The 24,446-nt window shown below is 36.8% G+C and overlaps 1 protein-coding gene across 1 annotated transcript in view; it reads left to right on the forward strand.

The window, feature by feature from the left end:
• Nucleotides 1-24,446, forward strand: part of LOC105555622 (dystrophin) — a gene marked incomplete at its 3' end in the record, with an annotated part of 1,920,295 nt that overhangs the window by 622,833 nt on the left and 1,273,016 nt on the right. The window contains exons 14-15 of the mRNA XM_012002637.1: nucleotides 21,821-21,922; nucleotides 22,030-22,137. Of these exons, the coding sequence (XP_011858027.1) occupies nucleotides 21,821-21,922; nucleotides 22,030-22,137 (210 nt within the window). The remainder of the gene's footprint in view (nucleotides 1-21,820; nucleotides 21,923-22,029; nucleotides 22,138-24,446) is intronic.

Raw genomic sequence — 24,446 nt, forward strand, 5'->3', positions numbered from 1 at the left:
TTCTTTGGCCCAAAGACAGCTACTAAATATCGGTACATGTATTGATTATCCCTAATTTGCATAAACTCTATCTGCATTTGTCCGTGATTGCATACCTCTTTAATGGCTACTGCCTTCCAGCCTCCTCTTTTCTCTTCCATCTCTTTTCCTCTTTTGATGTTCTCATTTTGCCTCTAAATAGGGCTTTAGTGTCATATGACTTTAAGATAATCTAGACTAGTGTTTAAAAGGGCAGCATTCATAGGAATCAGGTAGAGAGAAAGCCCTTGCTGTAACTTTTCTTTCTTTCTCCATCCTATCAGTTCCCTCAGTCCCAAAGGAATCCATGCTTGAATTCTATACCTTATTTAACCATTGGCTGGAATTGTCCTGGAATGCTCTGCTTTCATTTGACTTTGAAACAGAGATGATTCTTTCTTAGGTTCTTTGCAAGTCATGTGATCTTGTCTTACCTAGTTTAATTTTTAAAAGCAAGAAGAGGAGGAAGAGAAGATGGTAGAGAAGGAGGAGTAAGGAGAAATCATAAAGTATTAAAAGATCGATAAAGTATAAAAACATAATAAAACATAAATTTAAAACAAATACCCTGGGTATGTGATAATTCTAGGGTAACTTCAGGGATTATGGACTATAATATGTTTCATACCGGACTGAGAGGGATTCTGGTAGAAGTAATTAGAAAAATTACAGGAAAGAGAAACAGGTATACGGATCCCCTAAAAGAAAAACAATCATCAGGAATTAGAGAAGGATTTTAGCAGGCTTTTTATTAGAGCAGGGTCTGGCTATCCATAACTTATTCCCCAAAACTTATTAGTGTTGAGTGCCCATCCCACACCTTCTCTTCCTTCTCCCTGGCATCCCACATCACCACAATGCCTTCATTCATTGCACTACAATTCTGTTGAAATGCCGTCCAGAAGCTCTAAAAGGATAGCCAGCTGTCTTTAGTTACGTGGTACAGATGGGGGAAACTAGGAAGGGAAGTCCCCATTTAGTCCAATAAGGAAGAGAGATGCATACTTAGCACTCTGAGTTAGAACTCTAAGAATACTTCCAATAGAATATATCTCCATGTATTGATTTATTCTGTGAATTCTATTATGATGATATGTTAGGATTTCTCTAACTTGAAAATACTTTTAGAGTCTTCTTTGGAAAAGGTTTGAAGAAAACAAAGACAGGTCAGACATATGTGCTTAGGGATTCTGAAAGATGACATAGCTTATGAAGTACAATATTCTGAAAAGTGCATTCTCTGATAATTAAATTCTCTCTCTCAAAGGTTCAGCTTGTCCCTCAGCAATGTTACCACAGGTTAGAGTCTTGTCCTTAACTTCAGAGGCTTCCAGGATGTCAGTGCCTAGAGAGTCTGTTTCGTAGGCAGCGATGCCAGTGAACTAATTTTATTGAGAGATATTTTTATAAACTAAATTTAATAACTAAAGTTGGTCATTTATATAGTCTTCAGTCTTAGAGGTCATTACCACATCTCTTTCTAAGCATTCCACATCCCATTTTAATTTTTTTCAACAAGTACTTGTTATGTTCTTACTGTGTCCCAGGGATTGTGTTGGGTAACCAGGTAAGACAGTGAAAAAAAGAGAATTTGTCACTATCTACCCTGGTTGGGATGGGTGATTTGAGAGCCTACTGCCTTCCTTGGAACCCTGGAACAATGGTGACCATATCTCAGGCTCCCTCTTTGAAACAGAATGCTAATTCTTTGTCATCCATGGTCACTATGATAGGCAGGTAGGTATGGGAACTGCTGTCTTGGTACATGCAATCCAATATAGAAAATAGACATTAATAAAGTATTTTTTAAAGTGAGCAAATGTTAAAGGATGGATGCAACTTATTTATAAAGGCAATAAATAAGCTTTTGTGACAGGAAATTATTCTGACTTAAACTGAAGTTTGAAGGCAATAGATGATTGCTGAGCAAAGTGATATTTAAGCAAAGATCTCAATAATAGATTGGAGGAAAATGGATAAAGTGTGCATGTAAGTGTCATGGGATCCTTGGATGTCACTTTGCCAGCCAGAAACCTCTGTGGCAGGCAGCATTTCTGCCTGGGTTTTGCTTGTGCCTGCTGGGCTCCTTCCACCCACTCAGCCTGGCAGGCTGTGCTTGGCTTGCACTGCTAGCCCAGATCCCATGCCTGCCAAGGGCAAGCCAGGCACAGAGCAGCAAGAAGTATGTGAGCAAGCACAGGGTCTGGTCATTGTGCACAGCCAAGCATGCCAGCTGCAGTGGAAGGCAGCTCCAGGTGCCAATACAGGTGGCAGCTCCATGTGAAGCTGTGGCTGGACCAGATGTACCACAAGTAGCTTCTGCTGTAGGAACCAATGTCTGGACAGGGGGAACGTGGTGGCGCCTGAAAGCTCAGAGACACAAGGAACCACAGAGCCCCAAAGAGGGTGTTATAGCATGTCACAGCCCTGGCTTGAGGAGCCCCAAGGTCTGGGCTCTGCAAAGGGCCATGGCTCTTCTCTCTTTCTCATTGCCCACAACATGGTGAGCAGGGGGCATATCTCAGCCCTGTTTGTGTTACAGCTGTTTTGTCCTGCCATTCATCAGGTCCTGAGTTCTTGTCCCACATCCAGGAAGAATGAGGTACACAGACAACTGGAGGGTGAGCAAGGTGGAAAGGAGCTTCATTGAGTGAGAGAACAGTTCTCAGGAGACCCATGGTGGGTAGCTCCGTTCCACAGGCAGATCATCCCAGGTAGTGTCCAGCTCTTAGTAGAGAGGAGACCCATGGTGGGTGGCTCCTTTATGCAGGCAGGTCATCCTGAAGAGTCAAGGAGACCCAAAATAGGTAGCTCCTTCCTGCAGCTGGTAGTCCCGATGTCTAAGTTTGTCTGAGTCCAGGGTTTTTATGGGCTCAGAAGGGAGGAGGTATATGCATATTGGTCCATGGACACCCATGGATAGGTCCAGAAAAGCACCATAAGTTCTCAATCCGGGCCACAAACTCCACCCAGAACTGGCAGCCCAGCCCCCAGGCTTCAGGCCATTCCTGGCTTGAAGGAGGGGTTTCTCCTTGGACCTGCCCCTTTCTGCCCAGGAGCCAGTCTGCCTCCTGCCACCATCAACATGCCATCCATGGAGCCCAGGCAGTTTATGCCAAGGGGTACCTGCAGGCCCATACTGAGCTACCCTCAGTTTCCACTCAGCCTCTCTCTCTCATGTTTATCAGTGCCCAAAGTCCAGAAGGTCCCAAGGCAGCAGGGGGCTGGCATGTGAGCACTGTCCCTAGTACACACATAACCAGTCAGATTGCGACAACACCCAGGCTCAGCCGCAACTTTGCTTCTCCCAGGAGCCAGTGCAGGGAGCGAGGAGATGCCAGGTTGTGGGAGCAGACACTTCTGAGCATGTGGAGGCAGGGGGACTTCCCAGGTCCCCAAGAGCACAGGAATGCCGAGGTCCAGAGCTGTGGCTGGGTGGCTGCAGCTGCACCTGGGAGCATGGGGTCTCACCCTGCCAACTGAGCAGGGAACAGGGCTCCTGCCTGTTTCTGGCCCTTGGTGGCTCCACAAAGTACACAGCCCTGGCCACGCCTCCCTTGCTGCTGCTGGCATCTCCGCAGCAGCTGCTCCATACAGGCTGCTGCTGCCATCATAAGGGAAGTTGGTGGAGGTGGGTAGAGTTTCTAGAATGGATAAATGGTAAATCAAGAGAGCATGGTTTAAAAAAACCTGCATGAAAAAAGACTGTAAAAAGAACATAAAGCCTTTTGTTCTAGGGAGATAACTGTTTCTAATAAAGAAAGAACCAGAAACATGGTTAAGCCCTTAGCTTATAGAAGATGCTCTAATGAAAATATCTTCCAGAGAAAAAGCAAAGCCGTTAAATCCCTATTTTTAGATATGTTATTCGGTACAAGTTAAAAGTTGAGAGCCAACTATAGATGTATTGAAGGTCTGTATGGTCATAAACCAGGAGAATTTCTGGTCATATAAAAGCCATTTGAATTATTTTGTTAAAAGACTTTAATATTGAATTTACTTCCTAACATTTTGGAGAATTAACAGTATATGAAAAGAATGAGGCCAGGTGCAGTGGCTCACACCTGTAATCCCAGCACTTTGAGAGGCTGGAGAGGTAAGATTGCTTGAGCCCAGAAGTTCAAAGATTAGCCTGGGCAACATAGCAAGACTATCATACTGTATTTTGATTTTCCTAAAAAAAAAATTACAAAAATGTATAAAGACAGGGTGTATTAGGGTTCTCCAGAGGAACAGAGCCAACTGGATGGATGGATGGATAGATAGATGTGTGTATGCATATATAAAATATATATTTAGGAGTTTATCATGGAGAATTGGCTCACATGATTACAAGATGAAGTCCCATGATACGCCATCTGCAAGCTGGGAAAAGAGAGAACCTAGTAGCCTGGTGCAGTCCAAGTCCAAAAGCCTCAAAACCAGAGAAGTTGACAGTGCAGCTCTCAGTCTGAGGTCAAAGGCCTGAGAGCCCCTGGGAGATCACTAGTGCAATTCCCCAAGTCCAAAGACTGAAGATCCTGGAGTCTGATGTCCAAGGGCAGGAGGAGAGGAAGCTACCTGCCCTGCAAGGCATGGGAAGAGAGTGAGTGAACTTACCAAGCAAGCTACTTTATCCCTCTTCTGCTGGCTTCATTCTAGTCTAACTGGCAGCTGATCGGGTGCTGCCCACCCACATTGAGGGTGGGTCTTCATCTCCCAGTTCACTGGTCCACATGTCAGCCGCCTTTGGCTACACCCACACAGACACACCCAGAAGAAACAATACTTCATCAGCAATCTAGGCATCCCTCAATTCAGTGAAGTTGACCCATAATATTAACCATCACAACAAGTTTTCTATTTTCAAGAAGGAAAACCTGGAAAACACAATTTTGGATCAGATTATTAAACATAAGGCCAGGCACACTGGTACGGTTTCTCACTCATCTCATGAAGTTAATAAACATGTTTATTGCCTGAAGGAATAATTTTTGCAGGTGAAATAGTTTTCTAAGAACTGAACTGCATTGGCTAAAATCGAGTCATGAAAACCAACTTTATATCAGACGACATGAAACAGTTTGTAGAAATACTTTGTGGTATTAAGACAAATTATTTTGTTAGACTTATTAAATTGGCTGATCCAGTGGAATGGAATGAATATAAGGTATTTTGATTTTCCTAAAGGTTTTAGCGAAGCCTCCCTGTGATATGTTTGTTGGTAAGATGAGTCTTTCTTTCTCTATGAGGGTTGGTGGATGAGTCTGTGTTTTAATATATTCCTTCCTAGTATCTGACTTACGTGCTAGAGCATTTGACTGAAAATGATTATACACCTTTATTCAACGTGCAGTGTCGGAAAATTCTGGGGAAGGAAACCATCTGAGGGTTTAGCTGGGGCTCTGTGCAAAGTGTGCCCCTGTAGGGGTGGTTAATGGAATATTTCTCCTCCCATATTAGAAGGTTTATAGCTATGTCCTCAGGAGTTAGAATATCGTATACAAATGTTACATCCTAATCTTTTAAGTCAGAAAAATCATGTTTATAGTTTGAAATGTTGCTGCTTTTTAAAAACACGAGTAGTATAAATCAATTGAATTAGTTTGAGATAAAAAGGGTCTGACTTCCCATCTATAGATATAAATGTAAATATATACAAATGTAAGTGTATAAAAACACATGTAATTTTGTCTATATATGAATATATGTATAAATGTATAGTTAAATTTCTATACATCTCTATGTACATTTGTATATATACACATATGTATATCTGTGCATGTGTATATGTATATACATGCATATACATAAAAAAAGCACATGTGAGGAAGAGTGCACATGCTTTGAAACAAGCTTGATATTAAGAAGGATGACACAGGTTCTTAGTTAATGCAATCACAGACTGTGATATAGTGTCTAGATTATAAGAACTAGTAATTACACTATGCTGGCTGGTTTGAATACACTATATTTTAGGCCCACGATTGGTACTCTGTCTTAGCTGGATTTTCTCAGATGGCAGCATCCTGTGAAGAATACTTGTAGAATGCGTGGTTATTTAATTAAAATATAACTAATCAGAGAGAAATGGCACATGAGCACTATTGTTATGCAAAAGGAAGGCACTTTCTCTTTTTTTTTTTTTTTTTTTTTAATGTCGTAATATCAGAAACAGACAGAAGTTGATAACTCTGGATGTCTTCTGCTCAGATCTTTCCTGAGTCCATTTTCTTCTAATTATCTTCTGGATGTATCCTTGAAGTCCAAACAACATTTCAAACTCAACAAGATGAAACTTAACTCATTGTACACTGCCTTCCTTTAAACCTGCTTTCCTTACTGAATTTCTTACTTTTGTTATTGCACTAGCATTTATCATGACACCTGTACCAGAAAACTGGAGTCATCCCAAATTCATCCCTGTCCTTGCCCTTAGGAGCCCTTTGCATGCGATGTCAAAATATTTCTTAACCGTATCTTGTATGTATTATTTTATCTTTGTTCCTGTCAACATTTGTCAAGGTAAAGGCCATATCATAAACACCCAAAGTCCTTGCCTTCAGTCTTACTGCTCTTCTCCATATTGAAGTCAGTGTGGGTTCCCAAGAACCCGTTTAATCATTTCTCCTTTGCTTAAAATCCTGAGTCACTTTCCATCCTCTACAGATTCTGGTATTTGGCCTACAGGGTATTTGATTACCTGACTCCTACCCTTCTCTCTAGACTTGTCTCATGTTATCTGCTTTATGTCCCTCAACCTGCATTTGATTCATACAAGCTGTTTCTGATACCCTGTATGTTACCACCTCTTTGCACATACCACCTGGTTTAAACAGACGACTCTGCTTCACAAGATCTGCTTTGATGATTTCATCTATGTATAGAAAACTCATTTCAAGTTTTCCTCCATGAAATTGGCCGCTTTACCTAGTGATGACTACTCCCTCTTTGTACCATGTCTGTATAATAACTATGCCTGTTTGTGTACCTATCATACACTTTTGCAGTTAATACTGCTGTGCTTTACTCTTTTATTAGAATCTCAGTTCCATGAGATCTGTCTTACACATTTTTGCATGCATTCTCAGATATAAGTAATCAGTAACTCTTGTTAGATAACTGAATGAACCTGTGAGCAGATGGTTGGATATAATTCCAAGAAAGAATTTTTGACTTAAAAGGGGGATCTTTTTGTTGTAAGGCAATTAGGAGAAACTCTACAAATAGACCCTTCCTGCTCTGTTCCTTATCTACAGTATGCCTTTGAGCAAGCCACTTAACCATTCTTGGCTTTAGTTTCTCCATCTTTAATATGAGGATTGTATTAGAACCTACATTATGGGATATCTGTAAAGGGTAAAAAGGTAGTTGAGAAGCTAAAACGTTTAAAAATCACTGAAATATAGTAAGCAATAATAATGTTAGTTACTATTATTATCATCACCCCAAAGCCTTCTTACAGTGGAATAAGAGTTGTGGAAACTGGCAAGCTGTTCTTCATAATAATATTTAGCACAAACCAGAATCTCTCGTTCAAGTATGTTTTAAAAGAGATGACATACTGAGTGGGAAGTTAGACTTGATGACCTCCAATGTCCCCTCCAATACAGGTGGAGTGCAAGAAAATAAAAGGAAATGCTGCCCAATCTTATCTAGTAGAAGCATAATTCTCCCTCATTCTGTAGAGAACTTCAGATTTAAAAAGCATGATTCTCAAAATTACTTTCATAAGAAAACACAATCTGAATGTAATGGCAAAATAGAAGTCAAACACTACATTCTGCCAATCATTTTGACCAGCAATGATAATTTTCAAAGGTAACAAATCTGGATAAGTGGACAATAAGAAGGACAGACATTTAATGGTAACATCTTTTTGGACACTGATGTTAGTGTCGTTAATAGTTTTAACTTGTGAAACGTGAGTATCACACAGGTTCCAAAGGGAATGTGCTATATCTCAGTTACAAAGAGAATGTTAAAATAACAAAGACAGTCACTTGGAAAGAAAATGGTATACTGTGAAAGGTAGTTGTTCAGAAAGACGATAAAGTCTGATTTTCTCTCATAGCCTAAATGTCACTTAGGTAACTAAAAGTTTTTATAGTACATATCTTTGGGATAGTATGAGAAAGAAATTTTACAGAATGTTGGCCCTATCAAATTAAGAAATAGAAGTTATTTAGGAAGAGGAACATGGTTGAAATATTTTGATGTTTCACTCACGTCCTAATTTTGTATTTGGTGAATTAAACACATTAAAAAAAACTGTAAATGTGATGAAAATAATCCACAAAGCTAAGCATCAACAGTTGTTGCCCATGAAGCAATAATTATAATTATTAGCTGATTTATTATTTTTCAGGAGTTTTACATACTTTGTATGTAATGTCACCCCTATATCACAAATGAGAAAACCAATGCATAATGAAGTTAAATCCAAGTTCATATAGCTTGCAGGTGGCAAGGCTGACACTGATATTCAGATGTGTGACACCTCAACCTGGGATTTCTCCTAATCTCTCAAATTCATAGTAGAAAATTGCTATGTGACCTTGAGAAAATTATGTGATTTTTTTCAGTTTCAGTTTACTAATCAGCAAAGGGGGAATGCAGAAGCCTATCTAACAAAGTAATGTATTTGTACCTGTAAATTTAACTTGTTCATGCAAATACTCTCTATCTGTATAAAATGCAATATATTCATATATATGAATATATATAGCATTTGCGTGAATGAGTTAAATTTACAGGTACAAATATATATAATATAAACATATATATTTATTTTAGCACGTGTCACACTCAATTTCAAGAGTATATACATATTTTTTTCCTCTAGAATAACAGTTCTAGAAGAGACCAGTTTATATATATATAGTTTATATATATAAGCAGTTTATATATATTACCACCTGTCACACTCAAATGCATTAGTATATAAAAATTTTTTTTCTAGAACAACACTGTTCAATAAGGAAGTTGCTATACACATTTGGCTATTTTGAGCACTTGAATGGTGACTAGTATGCTTGAGGAACTGGATTTTTAATTTTATTTACTCCAATATAAAATGGCATTATCATTCAGTTATTAGAAAACTTTTGAGCATGTTTTGAACAGCTTTGATATGTGCATCATTTTTTCAACTGCACATTGTATCAAGTGTAAATAAATGTTAAATATTCTAATGAAATTTGAACATGCAAAGCCAATGTACTGTAAGTATACGGTTAACGCTGAATTTCAATTTATGTTAATACATGGTCTGTTGTAATACATTTGGCCAATAGGGTGTTAGGTAGATTTGAAAGAACACAATGTCTAGATTACTCCATCTGTTCTCTCTTCCGACTTTGATTTATGAGCTGAACAATAAATTATCTCATGGTAAAATTATCAAATGAAGCTCAAAGATAATAGTGGTCACAATACTTACCATACAAAATTACAGGAGAAATATAAGCAAGTATGCTGGAACAATATTTTTTTTTTTTTTTTTGAGACGGAGTCTCGCTCTGTTGCCCAGGCTGGAGTGCAGTGGCACGATCTCGGCCCACTGCAAGCTCCGCGTCCCAGGTTCACACCATTTTCCTGCCTTAGCCTCCCAAGTAGCTGGGACTACAGGCGCCTGCCACCACGCCCAGCTAATTTTTTGTATTTTCAGTAGAGACGGGGTTTCACCGTGTTAGCTAGGATGGTCTCGATCTCCAGACCTCGTGATCTGTCCTCTTTGGCCTCCCAAAGTGATGCGATTACAGACGTGAGCCACCATGCCCAGCCAGTAATATTCTTTATGAATGCAAGTATTAATACATTTACAAAAATTTTTAAAGTGTATTGGTACATAATATTTCTACATACTTATAGAGTACATGTGATATTTTGTTACATGCATGGAATGTATAAATGATAAATACTTGAGGTGATAGATAACCTTAATACCCTGAGGTATTTATCATTTCTATGTGTTGGGAACATTTCAAATCCTGTCTACTAGTTATTTTGAAATATACACTGTTGTATCTAATTATATAATCATCCTACTCTGATATCGAACATTAGAACTTATTCCTTCAATCTAAGTGTATGTACCCATTAAACAACCTCTCTTCATTCCATCTGCACACCCTTACCAGTCTCTGGTATCTATCATTCTAATCTCTAGCTCTATGAGATCAAATTTTTTAGCTCCCACATACGAGTGAGAACATGTGGTATTTTGTCTTTCTGTGCCTGCTTATTTTATTTATAATAATGACCTCCAGTTCCGTTTATGTCATTGCAAATGGCTTTATTTCATTCCTTTTTATGGCCAAATAGCATTCCACTATGTATATATAACCTGTTTTCTATTTATCTGTTGATGGTCTCTGAAAAAAATGTAAACTTTATGGCCCTTTTAAAATTGAAGTATCAAGCAAAGTACGTAAGTTATAATTACAGCTTAAAGACTTATTACAGAAGTAGCATACCATGATTCCACATCCAGAGAAAGACAGTATGTTACCAGCAACCAGGAAGCCTCCGTCTAGCTCTATGGTATCATAAACTCTTCCCACCTCCTCAAAGGTAACGTGTATCCTGAGTTCCAATGCTGCAGATTAGTGTTGCTACATTTTTAAGCTGATCTAAATGAAACTTTTATATATGCAGTTTTTAAATGGGCTTTTTTCACTGGATACTATATTTATGAGGTTCACTATATTGCTTATAGCATTACTTCATTAATTTTCATTGCTGGATAAATTTACTTTGTACAAACATACCACATTTTACATATTCTACTGTTCAGAAAATTTGGAGTGTTTCCAGTTTGGAAGCATTACAAATAATTCATCTATGAACATAAATTATACATATATTTTTGCATATATGTGTAAGCTTTTGTGTTAGGTATGTACCTAAGAATAGAATTTCTTAACCATTGGGTATATGCATATTTAGCTTTCAAGATATTAACAAAGGGTTTTCCAAAGTTGTGTAAATTCATATTCTCACCAGTAGTAAATGAACGTACAAACTGCTTCATATGTTCTTGAATACTTAGTTATTAAACTTTTTAATTTGAGCCTTTCTGGTAGCTGTAAAATGTCATCTCTCATTTTTCAGTTGTATATGCTGATGACTAATGAAGTTGAATACCATTTCAGTTGTTACTGGCCATTAAAATGAACTCTTCCATGAAATGCCTATTTTTCTACTGGATTTTCTATATTTCTCTTAGTGATTTAGTTTAAAATATATATATTCTGGATATTCTTTGTTTATCTCTATTACATTTTTCTTTTTGAGTGGGTACCTTTTTACCCCTTAATGATACATTTTTTCATAAACAGAAGTTTAACATATTTCACTTCAGTATTTTCTGTTATGTTTAGTGTACTTTTGTCCTCAGTTTAAAAATAAGACTGTCTACTTTAAAATTCTGAAGCTATGGTCCTGGGTTGCTATATAGGAACTTCTTGTTTTACCTTTCGTATTATGATCCACCTATTATTACAAGTATGAGAAAGGGATGAATGTCCATATTTTCCCATATAGATCCAACTGAAACAACAAGTTGACACTGTAGGATGTTGAAGAAAGGATGGTCTTACTGCAAAGCTTTTCAATAAGATCATCCTTTCCTCAATATTCTATGGTGCTGTCTTTGACAAAAATATTGTAAATGAAATGCCTATACATGCATGGATCAGTTTTTGGACTCTCATCAGTTTTATTTCTCTACTTGCCTATCCTTACGCTAATACCACATTGTCTTAATTACTATAGCATTATAATAAATTTTAATATCTGATAACATTTTTTTTTTGAGATGGAGTTTCGCTGTTGTTGCCCAGGCTGGAGTGCAGTGGCGAGATCTTGGCTCAGTGCAACATCCGCCTCCCTGGTTCAAGCAATTCTCCTGCCTCAGCCTCCTGAATAGCTGGGTTTACAGGTGCCCACCACCATGCCTGGCTAATTTTTTTGTATTTTGAGTAGAGACAGAGTTTCACCATGTTGGTCAGGTTGGTCTTGAACTCCTGACCTCAGGTGATCCACCAGTCTTGGCCTGCTAAAGTCTTGGGATTACAGGCATGAGTTACCACGCCTGGCCTGTATCTGGTAATATTGTAAAAGAAAACGTGCACAGGCAGTTAAACAGGCAAGAAAGACTTTATTCAAGACTACAGAAATATATGGATCAAGACTATTGCCATAGGGGAGAGAGATGGAAATAATTTCCAATGAAAGAAAGGCAGGAGAGATTTTAAGCACTGGGGAGAGCTAGTAGAAAACTACTGGAAGATGTTAGGGGGTTAGAATGGTGATTAGGCCATCTATGATTGTTAATTGGCACTTAATGAAGTTAAGCTCCTACCCTCCCACAGAGACTGGAAGATAGGTGTGCTATCATTAACAATTACATTTCAAAGAGATGGCTCCTAGGTCCTTGAGAAAGATATTCCTGGGTTGTAGAAGATTTACATCTCAAAGAGGCAGAGAATATGTTTATGGTTGCAAGTTTTCTTAAAGAAAGTTTTATGTATATATATTATATATAATATATATAAATATATATAGTTGCTCTAAGAAAAGAGAGGTCAGGAGCCTACTGTTAAATAAAAACCTGTCTAGAGTTTAGTTACATTAAGTTTGTTTTGGTCAGTTGGTCAATAAAAGCCATTTTATTTTCTTCCGTTTTAAAGATTATCTTGACTGCTTTTGGCCGTTTCGATCTCCATATGAATTTTAAAAACAGCTTGTGAACCCTGCCCCCAAAAAGAATCTGTTGTGGTTTTAATTGGATTTCATCTATTCTCTGGATCAACTTGTGCAGAATTAGCATTTTAATCACATAAAGTCAATCCATGAACATGGAATAGCCTTTCATTTAGTTAGGCCTTTATTTTCTCTCAGTAATGTTTTATAGTTTTTTTTGAGACGGAGTCTTGCTCTGTCACCCAGGCTGGAGTGCAGTGGCGCGATCTCCACTCACTGCAAGCTCCGCTTCCCGGGTTCATGCCATTCTCCTGCCTCAGCCTCCCATGTAGCTGGGACTACAAGTGCCCACCACTGCGCCCGGCTCTTTTTTTTTTTTTTTTAATGTATTTTTAGTAGAGACGGGGTTTCACCGTGTTAGGATGGTCTCGATCTCCTGACCTCGTGATCCGCCTGTCTCGGCCTCCCAAAGTGCTGGGATTACAGGCGTGAGCCACCGCGCCTGGCCGTTTTATAGTTTTTAAAGTAAAGGCTCTTAAACTTCCTCTAAGATGTATTTCTTGGTTTTTTAATATTTTTACTGCTATGAATATATTTTTGAAATTTCATTTTCTATTTATGCTGATATGAAGAAATACAATTGATTTTTTCTTGGTCTTGTATCCAGAGACCTTGCTACATTTACTTAATAATTTGAATACATTGTCTATAGTATTATTCAGATGTACATATATAGGTTGTTTTTGAGTAATGACAGTTTTCTTTCTCCTTTTCCAGTTATTTTTCAGATTATTTTTTTTCCCTGACATATTGTACTGTATAAATACTCTAGTACAATGGGAATATTGTGGATATTTATTTCTCATTTTAAGTCTCAGAGACAAGACCTTTAATAAATCATCATTAAGTATGATCTCTCCTGTAGGTTTGTTGTAGATACCTTCTGTTCTTAATATTCTAAGAGGTTTTATTACTGGATGCCAAATTTTACATATTTTTCCAGAATCATTTGAGATGGTCATATTTTGTTTTCTTATTTATTCTGCTATATGTCAAATCACATTGCTTGGTTTTCTAATGTTAAAGCCTTTCTTCCTGAAATGAACTAAACCTAGATAAGACGTATAATCTTTTTTGTGTATTGCTAGATTTTCTTTGATTCATAGGTATTCCTTTATGTCCATGAAAATGGCCTGCTATTTTCCTTTCTTGTGATATACTTGCTAGGTTTAGGTACCTGATTATGCAGGCTTGGGAACTTGCTTCATAACTGGAATGTGCAAATGGGAAAGTTTCAAATTAACGTTTTTTTATGTATTTAATACGCATAAAAATGTCCATTTTTAATTGGAATTTCAAAATTGCGTATTTCCAGATTTTCCATTTTGGAGTCAGCTTGAATCATTTGTGTTTTTCTAGGAATTGGTCTATTGCATCTAAAATTACAGATGTATCCAGATAAAGTTCTATTTAGTCCCTATGGTATTTAATAGTATTTTATTAGTTAGCATTGTTTGAAATTGAGAAAAATGTGACATGAACAAAGAATTTCTAACCTCTCTGGAGAAAGCAAATGATCTAATGATCGTCAGTCTGTTTTTCTACGTAGTAACCAGAGCAGGAGTCAAGTTGCCCTGTTCTTTCCAGCACAGACTCTTCATTTAGCCACAGTCCCTATTACTACCCATTCTCTTACACCTACATTATTTTAGGCATTTTATTAGTTATGTACGTTAGAATTTGTGATTTCTTATGGATGAAAAGTTGTGATGTCAAGATGTGGCATGAGACATAGAGGGATATTTATTTTCTATGCCCTTACTTTTAAATAAGATACCTATTGGAGCTGATACCTATCAGTGGCTGATGCCTGCAATCCCAGCAGTTTGGGAGGCCGAGGTGGGCAGATCACTTGAGGTCAGGAGCTTGAGACGAGACTGGCCAACATGGTGAAACCCTGTCTCTACTAAAATACAAAAATGAGCCAGGTGTGGTGCCTCACACCTGTAATCCCAGCTACTTGGGAAACGGAGGCACAAGAATCCCTTGAACTTGGGAGATGGAGGTTGCAATGAGCCCAGATCGTGCCACTGCTCTCTAGCCTGGGGGACAGAAAAAGACTCTGTCTCAAAAAAAGAAAAAGAAAAAAAAGATACCTTTTGGAATATGACCTGGTGTTTAAAAATGTAAAGGTAAAAGATTTCAACTCTTGTACAAAACATAAGCTTTATCAACTATAGAAAAAATGCAAACAAAATTATAATTTAGTGTCCTTCTAAAATGTTTAACTTTGTTCTATATTAAAATTCTGTCATGCTCCAGATTTATCACATCTGGAATAAAGGCTGGTTTTTTTATTGACTGAGCTCTAAAGTCTTACTATCACAAGTATCTCAATAATTCATCACAGTTTTAAGAGCACTTTCACATTTACTGATCTATCTGACCCTAGCAGTTACCTGGCCAGGAGAGTTGGTACTATTATCTCCATTTCACTGGTGAGAAAACTAAAGCACAGCAAGATTGAGTTTGTTCACAGATGTTACGAAGTTGAACAACAGTAGAACTGAAGTGAGAATGCAAGAAGTTTATATTTTATGTAAAGGTTAGCAGATTCAAAGATCCAAAAAGATGATTCTAAGTCAAAAATTGGGGGGAAAAGCCACCTATTGATAACTACAGTGGGTAGTATTCAGCTTTGGGACATTTGTGCAAGACATGAACCTCAAAGGTAAGGAGCCCACCTCAATGAGCTCAGAGTCTGCGAGGTATAAAATGATAAGAGGAAACCTCCTGGTACCAAGGAATGCCTGGGAATGTGATGAATGCTGGAAAGAAGACTGTTATGCTGGAATGCTCCTTAGAACTCCTGCTCTTTATTTTCTGGCATCCCAACTGAATAGACTGGTGGGAGCTGGAGAGTGCAGAGTTTATTAAGCTGCCAAAAAAACATTAAATAATATCCTGCAAATAATAACAGCAGTGAAAACAACAAAAAGGCTTTTCCAGATTTATTCATTAGCACTTTGTATACTCATATAAATAAATGATATATGAAACTGACTGAAATAGCGTAGAGAAGAACATGCTTCTTCAAGTTAAAATCTCACTACACTTTGAGCACAATTGCAAAGGCAGAATTTAATTAACAACTCAGTCATATTTACCTTTTAAAAATAAATCCTGGCAAAGGCCACATGTTCTTAATCTGGAAGTGCAAGTATTTTCTGATGTTTTATGATTAAACAAATATAGAGTTACAATATCAAATGTTTTTTAATCAAATTATAAGCTTCAAATCCTTGTCAAGCAGATTAGATAAAATGTTAAATCTAGTCAAACTTCTGCTAAAACAAAATATGAAAGGACTCCAAAGGGATTCAGCATCCGGATATCTCACTGTAGGTTGTGTAGCACAAATTAGAAGGCATATCTTTTATAATGAATGCTCTACTGAGTGAATACCATTATGAACGAGCAGGAACTTGTAGCCAAATGGATCTGAGGTCAAATCCCAGACACTCAGTACTGTGACTTCTGTGACCTTAGACAAGTTACTTAACCAATCTGTCAGTTTCCTCATCCGTAACCTGCTCCTTTGGAAGTGACAGCTAAAAGTTCCTTGAGTTCAGACACAAGATTATTACAGGATCATTTAAATAGAAGTAAGAATTATACTTTCAAAAAAAACTTCCAGTCATTGTTTCATAACTCATCAAAATATGTTTATCTGCCCTGTACCATATGTTAGTGAAGATATAAGGTACACCATTTTATAGTATGTTGCTCCAGTTAAGTTTGTAGAAGCGTGTAAAACTGAGAACCAAACCATACCCTTGCTAAACGCTATTCAGTAGGACTCTGTCACATTTCTAGCCTCGTAATGGATTTTTGTTGTTTTCAGTGGTTTTTGATGTGATTTCCATTTTACCATCAGTAAGATTAAATTGCTTATACTTTTTAACTGCATAGTTGTTGATAAAGTAAGAAGGAAAAATCAAGAAATAAGTGATTTTCAGAAGGCTCATTACACACAAAATTCATTTAGTGGAGGAGTGTATTATAGGGTCTTAACCTACAATAAAATAAGATGGGTTGGTTTTGGTCTCTCTCTTTTATAAAGCCCTGTTGCTGATGCATTGTGTGGTCCATGGCACATAATTGTTTCCACCTTAGTGGATATGTGCCTGGGAGCACTCTATATCTTAATGCCAATACTGATGGGCACAGTTTAGGTTTCATATTCTGTCCCTGGTTCCCATAAATTCAAGGGTCACCATACTTAAGATTTACTTCCCAGGCTTGTCAAATTTTCCTCAGTTACCTTTATCCAAATGTTTTTTTAGTAGCCATATTTCACTTTTGCATTGAAATGGCAACTCAACCAAACAAAGGAATTCAGATGAGAAATGCCCTTGGCACATATAACAATATGAGATGTGAATTAAATGGGAGGAAAAAATCCTCCCCATTGTGGATCTGAGCATGGACGATAATGGAGTTGTGATTTAGTCCATGAAAATATGTTAGACAAAGTGAGCTGACCTTTAGCTTCACTTACTGCTGAGACAAAATGAGAACATAAATAAAAATTAACTTCTTTTACCATTTTGTGAGAGTTTATAATTCATTGGTTTTACATTTATGTGTATAATGTTTATCTAGCTCTATAAAAATGTGCATTATTGCTAAAAGCTCAAGGGATTCCTGTATATGTAAATAGAAACTCAGAGAAACACTGAGTTGAAGTTACATATTTTTTTTTTCTCTAGAGAAGAGGTTTCTAATCCTAATACAGTGGTTCTTTAAAAAAATATATTAGCCCCATTTGATCCAATTTCTTACACTTGTCTAGCAATTTTGTTAAAGCCATTCAGGCAAACCAGCATCTTTGAGTAATCCTAGAGCTGAGGGATAGTCTTTCAATTGTTCTGCTTCATTCTTTGTAATTCAAATTAACGCCAATATTGCTAAGCAATAAATAGGTAAATCCATAAATTTAAGCACTTTGCGTACATCTATTTATACTTGTACATATGACATCACAAAAATGTATGGGCAGATGTGTACAGCGTATGAGCAAGTAATTTCTATTTCACTTATCTACTTACACTGAGATTAGTAGAAAGCACTATGCCCACATTGCTACAGAAGTGACTTAGTTTCAGTTCATTGAGTATTTTCTAAGAGTAGCATAGGTTTAAGCAATAGAATATGTTACTAAAGGATATGTAAAGGATATGTATGCTCTCTTGTGTTGGAAACCTTTAAAGAATATACTTGAAGACTAAACATCTATTTGTAAAGATCTAATGGGTGCCTTTCTAGAGTGGATACAGTAAAATAGATGACCCTTGGCAGTTCTTAGATTTGATGTAAGAACCGTGATCAAGCAAAATGTAAACAACGACCAACTCTTAAATAACTTGTTTCAAATCAATAATACTTTCCAATACATACTCTTGTTTAGTATTTGCAATTCTTTAAGGGGTTGGTATTATTTTCTTTGACAGACATTTAGACACATATTTCTTGGAAAAGAATCCATCTCTCTTAAATGTCTTTTGTATTACTCCTTTGTCAGGGCTATCATTTAAAAATAACATGGACTAGTGGCTTAAACAATAAAAATTTATTTTCTCACCATTCTGGAGGCCAGAAGTTCAAGACCAAGGTACTGGCAAGGGTCGGTCTCTTGTGAGGCCCCTGTCCTTGGCTTGCAGATGAACGCCTTGTTCCTGCGTCCTCATGTGGGGTCTCCTCTGTTGTACACATCCCTGGTGTTTTGCTGTGTCCAAATGTCCTCTTCTCATAAGGATACCCATCATATTGGAATAGAGCAACCTTAATAGATTCATTGTAACTTAACGTCTATTTAAAGTCACTATCTCCAGGTATGAGCACATTCCGATATAGTAGGTGGGGCATAGGGCTTCAACATGGATTTCAGGGGACACTATTCAGCCTGTAACATCTTCTGTTTATATTTGGCATATCCAGATAGTTGATACATATTTGTTATATAGTAAATTAATTACCAATGAATGAATGCATTGATGGCTATCATTAACTGTAAGCTAAATATTAGCTGAATCACAAACTTTCTCCGATAAATTATCAAAATTATCTATAATCATTATTTGGATACAAAGGACACTTTTAGTGGTATTTTTTAAATAGTTGTCTTAAATAGGTTGCCTGTATACCCAAAAGAGTGTTTACAGCAATCCCTCCCTCCCTCCCTTATCCATGGTTTTGCTCTCCTTGGCTTCAATTACTGGCAGTCAGCCATGGTCAGAAAATATTAAATGAAAAATTCCAGAAATAATTCATAAATTTTAAATTGCATGCCGTTTTGAGTAGCATGATGAAATCTTGTGCCATCCCACCTGTGTCCCACCCAGGACTGAATCACCCCTTCGTCCAGCGTCTTCATGCTGTCAATGCTACCCGCCCATTACTTATTACCTGTCTAGGTTCTTAGATTCACTGTCATGATCCCTCAGTGCTTGTGTTCAAGTCACCCTTGTTTTACGTAGTCATGGCCCCAAAGTGCAAGAGTAGTTATGTTGGCAATTCACATATGCTAAAGGAAAACTGTAAAGGGTTTTTCTTTATGTGAAAAGGTGACAATTCCCAACTTAATAAGGCAAAAAAATCATTTGCTGGGGTGGCTCAAAATCTGTGGTAAGAACAAATCTATCTGTGAAATTGTGAAGAAAGAAAAATTCATAAATACTATGTATAGGGTTTTGTAGTAGCTGCAGTTTTAGGCACCCACCTGAGGATTTTGGAGCATATCCCATGCGGATAAAGGAGAACTACCATATTGGTTTTTTGTGACTCATTCAGTGAACACAACTGCAATATTACATGCATCACATTAATACATCTCAGAGTTTCAATAAATGTGAAAATCTTATGCAACCTGGAATAGGAGATCTTTATTTGGATTTGTATTCCCACTAAAATCAATTATGCATTTCTACCTATGGGGTTACAGGCTTAAAATACTGCTTCAGTGGACACTATATGTCTTGTAGTACTAGAGAGAAGATGCTGTATGTACTTGGAAGTCTCTATTTTGTTTGTGAATATGATGCTATAGCTTGAGTTTGCTCCTTCTTCCATTGACTGTCATCTTCACTAGAGTTGATGGGCCACAATAAATTTCCCACATTTTGACTTTTAAGATCTGCATCATCACATCAGGCAGATGGTGTAGTTTATACTTAAGAGGTAAGATTTTCTCCATTTGAAGCTTTTTTCTGCCACAACTAATCTATTAACCATTTTGTTACTTGCCATTTTACCTGACATGTACTGACAGGGTCACTAGGAAGTTCACTAAAGAAATTCAAGCATGTTTTAGAAAAAACCTACATATACGCATTCGTAATAATTAAATGGTTGAAGTTATTGAATTCATTGATTTAAGGTTGGCACATTTCCTGTGGGTGTCTCACATCACTGAGAACTATGGCTTTTATTGTAAACATAATTCAAAATAAGTTGAGTAGAAAGTGAAACTACAAAAAATAAAAACCAGTTACATTATGCTGAAAGCAATAACATTGATATTTATGAAGAAAAACTGAAAACTCATTTATGACTGAGCTGCATATAAGTACATGATGATTTTAATACTGTACGAAAATGTTGACTGCCTTCTGTTTATGCGTGTGTATTTTTTAAGTGGTGGTAGATGAAACAATTTAAGAAACGTGACTCTCCAAGTCACTTAGAAATAGGTGGATTAGGGCCAGGTGCAGTGGCTCATGCCTGTAATCCCAGCACTTTGGGAGGCCGAGGCAGGTGGATCACCTGAGGTCAGAAGTTCGAGACCAGCCTGGCCAAGATGGCGAAACCCCGTTTCTACTAAAAATACAAAAATTAGTCGGACATGGTGGCGGACGCCTGTAATCTCAGCTACTGGGGAGGCTGAGGCAGGAGAATTGCCTGAACCCAGGAGGTGGAGGTTGCAGTGAGCTGAGATAGTGCCATTGCACTCCAGCCTGGGTGACAAGAGCAAAACTCTGTATCCAAAAAAAAAAAAAAAATCAGTGGGTTATTTTCATGATGCTAATTTCATTTGCATTGTTTAAATCATGTGTTAATATCCTCTAGATGAGTTAATACACATACATAGTATCAAGTAACATAGAAATTATGAGACTTATCTTAGACAATAGATTTTTCAAAAATATGAGTTATAAACATTTTTCTAGGTCTAATTCTATATAAAATAAAGCATGTCAGTATTTTATGATTTCTAGCTTTAAAGGTCCAACATATATGAGAAAATAAGTTGCTTATTTATGTGAAAAAGTCACAAAAAGTTGAAATTTTAGGCTATAAAGTGCATCATAATGAGGTTGAGCTAAATGCCATTTTTTAAATGCTTCCTTTGCATAGAAAGCATCACAATACGTGTTTTCCTTCCAAAAATCATTGGTAGTTGGTTTATGTTACATATTAAAACAGTGTGTGTTCTTAGACGTTAGTGACACATTAATGATGTAGTAGTTTTTACTCGGAGATAAGGTTTCTCACCAGAGTAGTTTAAAAACAGAACATTTTAATAATTTTGTAATAATTGAGAAAATTGGAAAATCTACATATGAATAGAGCTTAAGTTACTAATAACTTTCTTCTGCAATCCAAACGGTAGGCAATTCTCATTATGCAAGATTGCTTCAATTAAGAGTCTTTTGAGGTATTCTATTTAGTAGTCAGGTTTTTATTCTTTAGAGTGTATTTTCAAACGTAAGGAAGATACACCTTTTACTTGTTCTCATTGCAAAATCCTCTCTAATTCTGTATGTACGTCTTTGTTATCTTACGTTTGCTATGGAGCCATGTTATATAGTGATATAATAACCACTTCATATTGTTTGTATCTTTGCTTTTCTACGAAGGATACAAGACTTGGTCAGGTAAAGACAAAGTCACACCCCTTATTTAAATGTAAGCAGATCAGGAAGAGTGTCCTTTCCAACTTCTAGCATACATAGGAGACTCAAATTAGATACTTTGGCAGATTATTCATGCCATTTTTAATAAAACGTAGTTACCAATTGTTTACTGATGCTGTGGTTGATTGTCTCTTCCCTAGGTATTGGGAGATCGATGGGCAAACATCTGCAGGTGGACAGAAGACCGCTGGGTTCTTTTACAAGACATCCTTCTCAAATGGCAACGTCTTACTGAAGAACAGGTGAGTCATGTGTGAGAAACTAGCTGTAAAAGGCATGGGGGGATAATAAATTGGAAAAGTAAAGATTTATGTTTATTTATTCCTTGGAATTCTTTAATGTCTTGCAGTGCCTTTTTAGTGCATGGCTTTCAGAAAAAGAAGATGTGGTGAACAGGATTCACACAACTGGCTTTAAGGATCAAAATGAAATGTTATCAAGTCTTCAAAAACTGGCCGTATGTAATTTCTAGCTTTCAATAGTCTTATAACCCAGTAGTGTATATTATCACTATTATTTAGTCTCTTCTTTGCTATGGAATATTAAATGTTTATTTTTGCTTGGATCATAGATTATTCAAAAATGTCATATTGCTACTTTTCTGAATTAAAATGGGAAAAAACTCTAGCTGGATTTTCAACTTTGTTTTTCAAACAAAGTTGTACTATTGATAAAACACAGCATACCAGAATAAGACTTCAATTAAAGTTAATAAAGTAATACTAAGAAACGTTTGTGAGCCTTTCATAAAGTTCTAAGCAGCATAGTTCTAAAAAAAAAAAAAGAGACTAAAGTTGATTCTCAGAATAATATGTGAGAGATACTAAGTGATGATTATCCTCACATTGATGGAGTTTAACCTTAGTTTATTATAAAGGGATACCTGAGACTAAGTTACTTAAAAAATAAAGAGGTTTAACTGGCTCATGGTTCTGAAGGCTGTACAAGAAGCATGACACCAGCATCTGATCCTGGTAAGGGCCTCAGGAAGCTTACAATCATGGCAGAAGGAGAAGGGGAGCCAGTGTATATCACATGGCAAGAGTGGAAACAAAAGAGATAAGGGGAATGTCCCAGACTCTTTTAAACAACCAGATTTCATGTGAACTAATACTGAATGAGAACTGACTCATCATGAAAGGGATGGTGCTAAGCCATTCATGAGACATCCGCCCTCATGATCCAATCACCTCCCACCAGACCCTACCTCCAACACTGGGAATCACCTTTCAACATGAGATTTGGAGAAGACAGAGATCCAAACAATATCACCTACTTTTTCAAACAAAAAACATTAAAGCCAATCAAATGGCATTGATTATAAATGCCTCAAGTTTTGAGAAATGAGATTTCTTTGCAGTAAATGGACTTCAGAAAAGGCTTCATTGAAACATTTGGTTTCTGCAGGAATTTCCAAGATTAAAAAAAAAAAAAATACGGCCGGGCGCGGTGGCTCAAGCCTGTAGTCCCAGCTCCTTGGGAGGCTGAGGCAGGAGAATCACGTGAACCCGGGAGGCAGAGCTTGCAGTGAGCTGAGATCCAGTCACTGCACTCCAGCCTGGGCGACAGAGCGAGACTCCGTCTCAAATAAATAAATAAATAAATACATAAATAAATAAAATAAAATAAAAATACTTCAGTTTCTCTTACTCTGTGAATTTTATCGTTTCTAGTAAAAGAGGCCAGTCTGATACTGTGAGCTTAATTTTTCAAGTGAAATATTCTGTATTATGATTTCTTAAAATTTTTGATAGATTTGATTAAATGTTCACTTGATATGAACTTTTATAAAACAAAATGTAAGTAGTGTTTCATAATTTCACCTGAGTGAATCAATTTATATCTGTATTCACATTATATATTGTACTTCATAATAATGAAATCATTTCTAAACTTAAGTAAATTTTTCCACTTATTTTAAATACGTACTATTTTACCGGATATTTGTTTCATGTATATATATATATTTTTTGCTCCATAAATGCTAACCTGCATTGGTCTTTTAATTTAAAATAGATTCACTTATGTATTACTTGTTATTACGAGTTAGCTTATTATTGATACGAAATTATTTCTCAATGAATATAGACTTTATTAAGTGATGTGACTACCAAAAATAGAGTTCAGAAAAGTAACCTGTATAAGTTTCAAAACACAAGTGCAAAAATATCAGCTATATTTGTAGTTTTGGCCTGCAGCTGATGGGACACCATTGAGAGTTTGCAAAAGAATCATATTTGCATTTTTGTAATACTTTTTGGTAGGAAGATGTTTGATGGTATGAGGATTAATCAGAAGACCTGAACTAAGTAGCATTGGGTATTAAGATAAGGAGAGAAATATTAGAATGTTAAGATGTGATGAATGAAACTTGTGATAAGAGGCAGAAGTTCGAAATGGTTCCTAGACATTTCATTTGGGTGACCGGAGGGTTACTAGCCCTAATAGGAGAATAGAAGAGAAATTGGTGGAATGACAAGAATGATAATTATTTCAGATTTGGATATATTTAGTGTAAAATGTCCTTGAGACATCCAAGTTAAAAATCCTTTCCATTAGTCAGACTATACAACTAGAATCTCAGAAAAGGGTTCATGACTAGTTATTGATTCAGAAGCAATCAAAATGCTTCTGAGGGATTGTGTAGAGTGACACATTAAGTGAAATGAATAGATTCCAGGGGGAATGTCTACAGTCAAGGAGTAGACAGAGGACAAGATGTTAACCAAAAGATTGAGCAAATACCACAGGGGGAAAGCGGTATCA

Source organism: Mandrillus leucophaeus, unplaced genomic scaffold (genome assembly GCF_000951045.1).
Source record: "Mandrillus leucophaeus isolate KB7577 unplaced genomic scaffold, Mleu.le_1.0 Scaffold692, whole genome shotgun sequence".
Lineage (NCBI taxonomy): Eukaryota > Metazoa > Chordata > Mammalia > Primates > Cercopithecidae > Mandrillus > Mandrillus leucophaeus.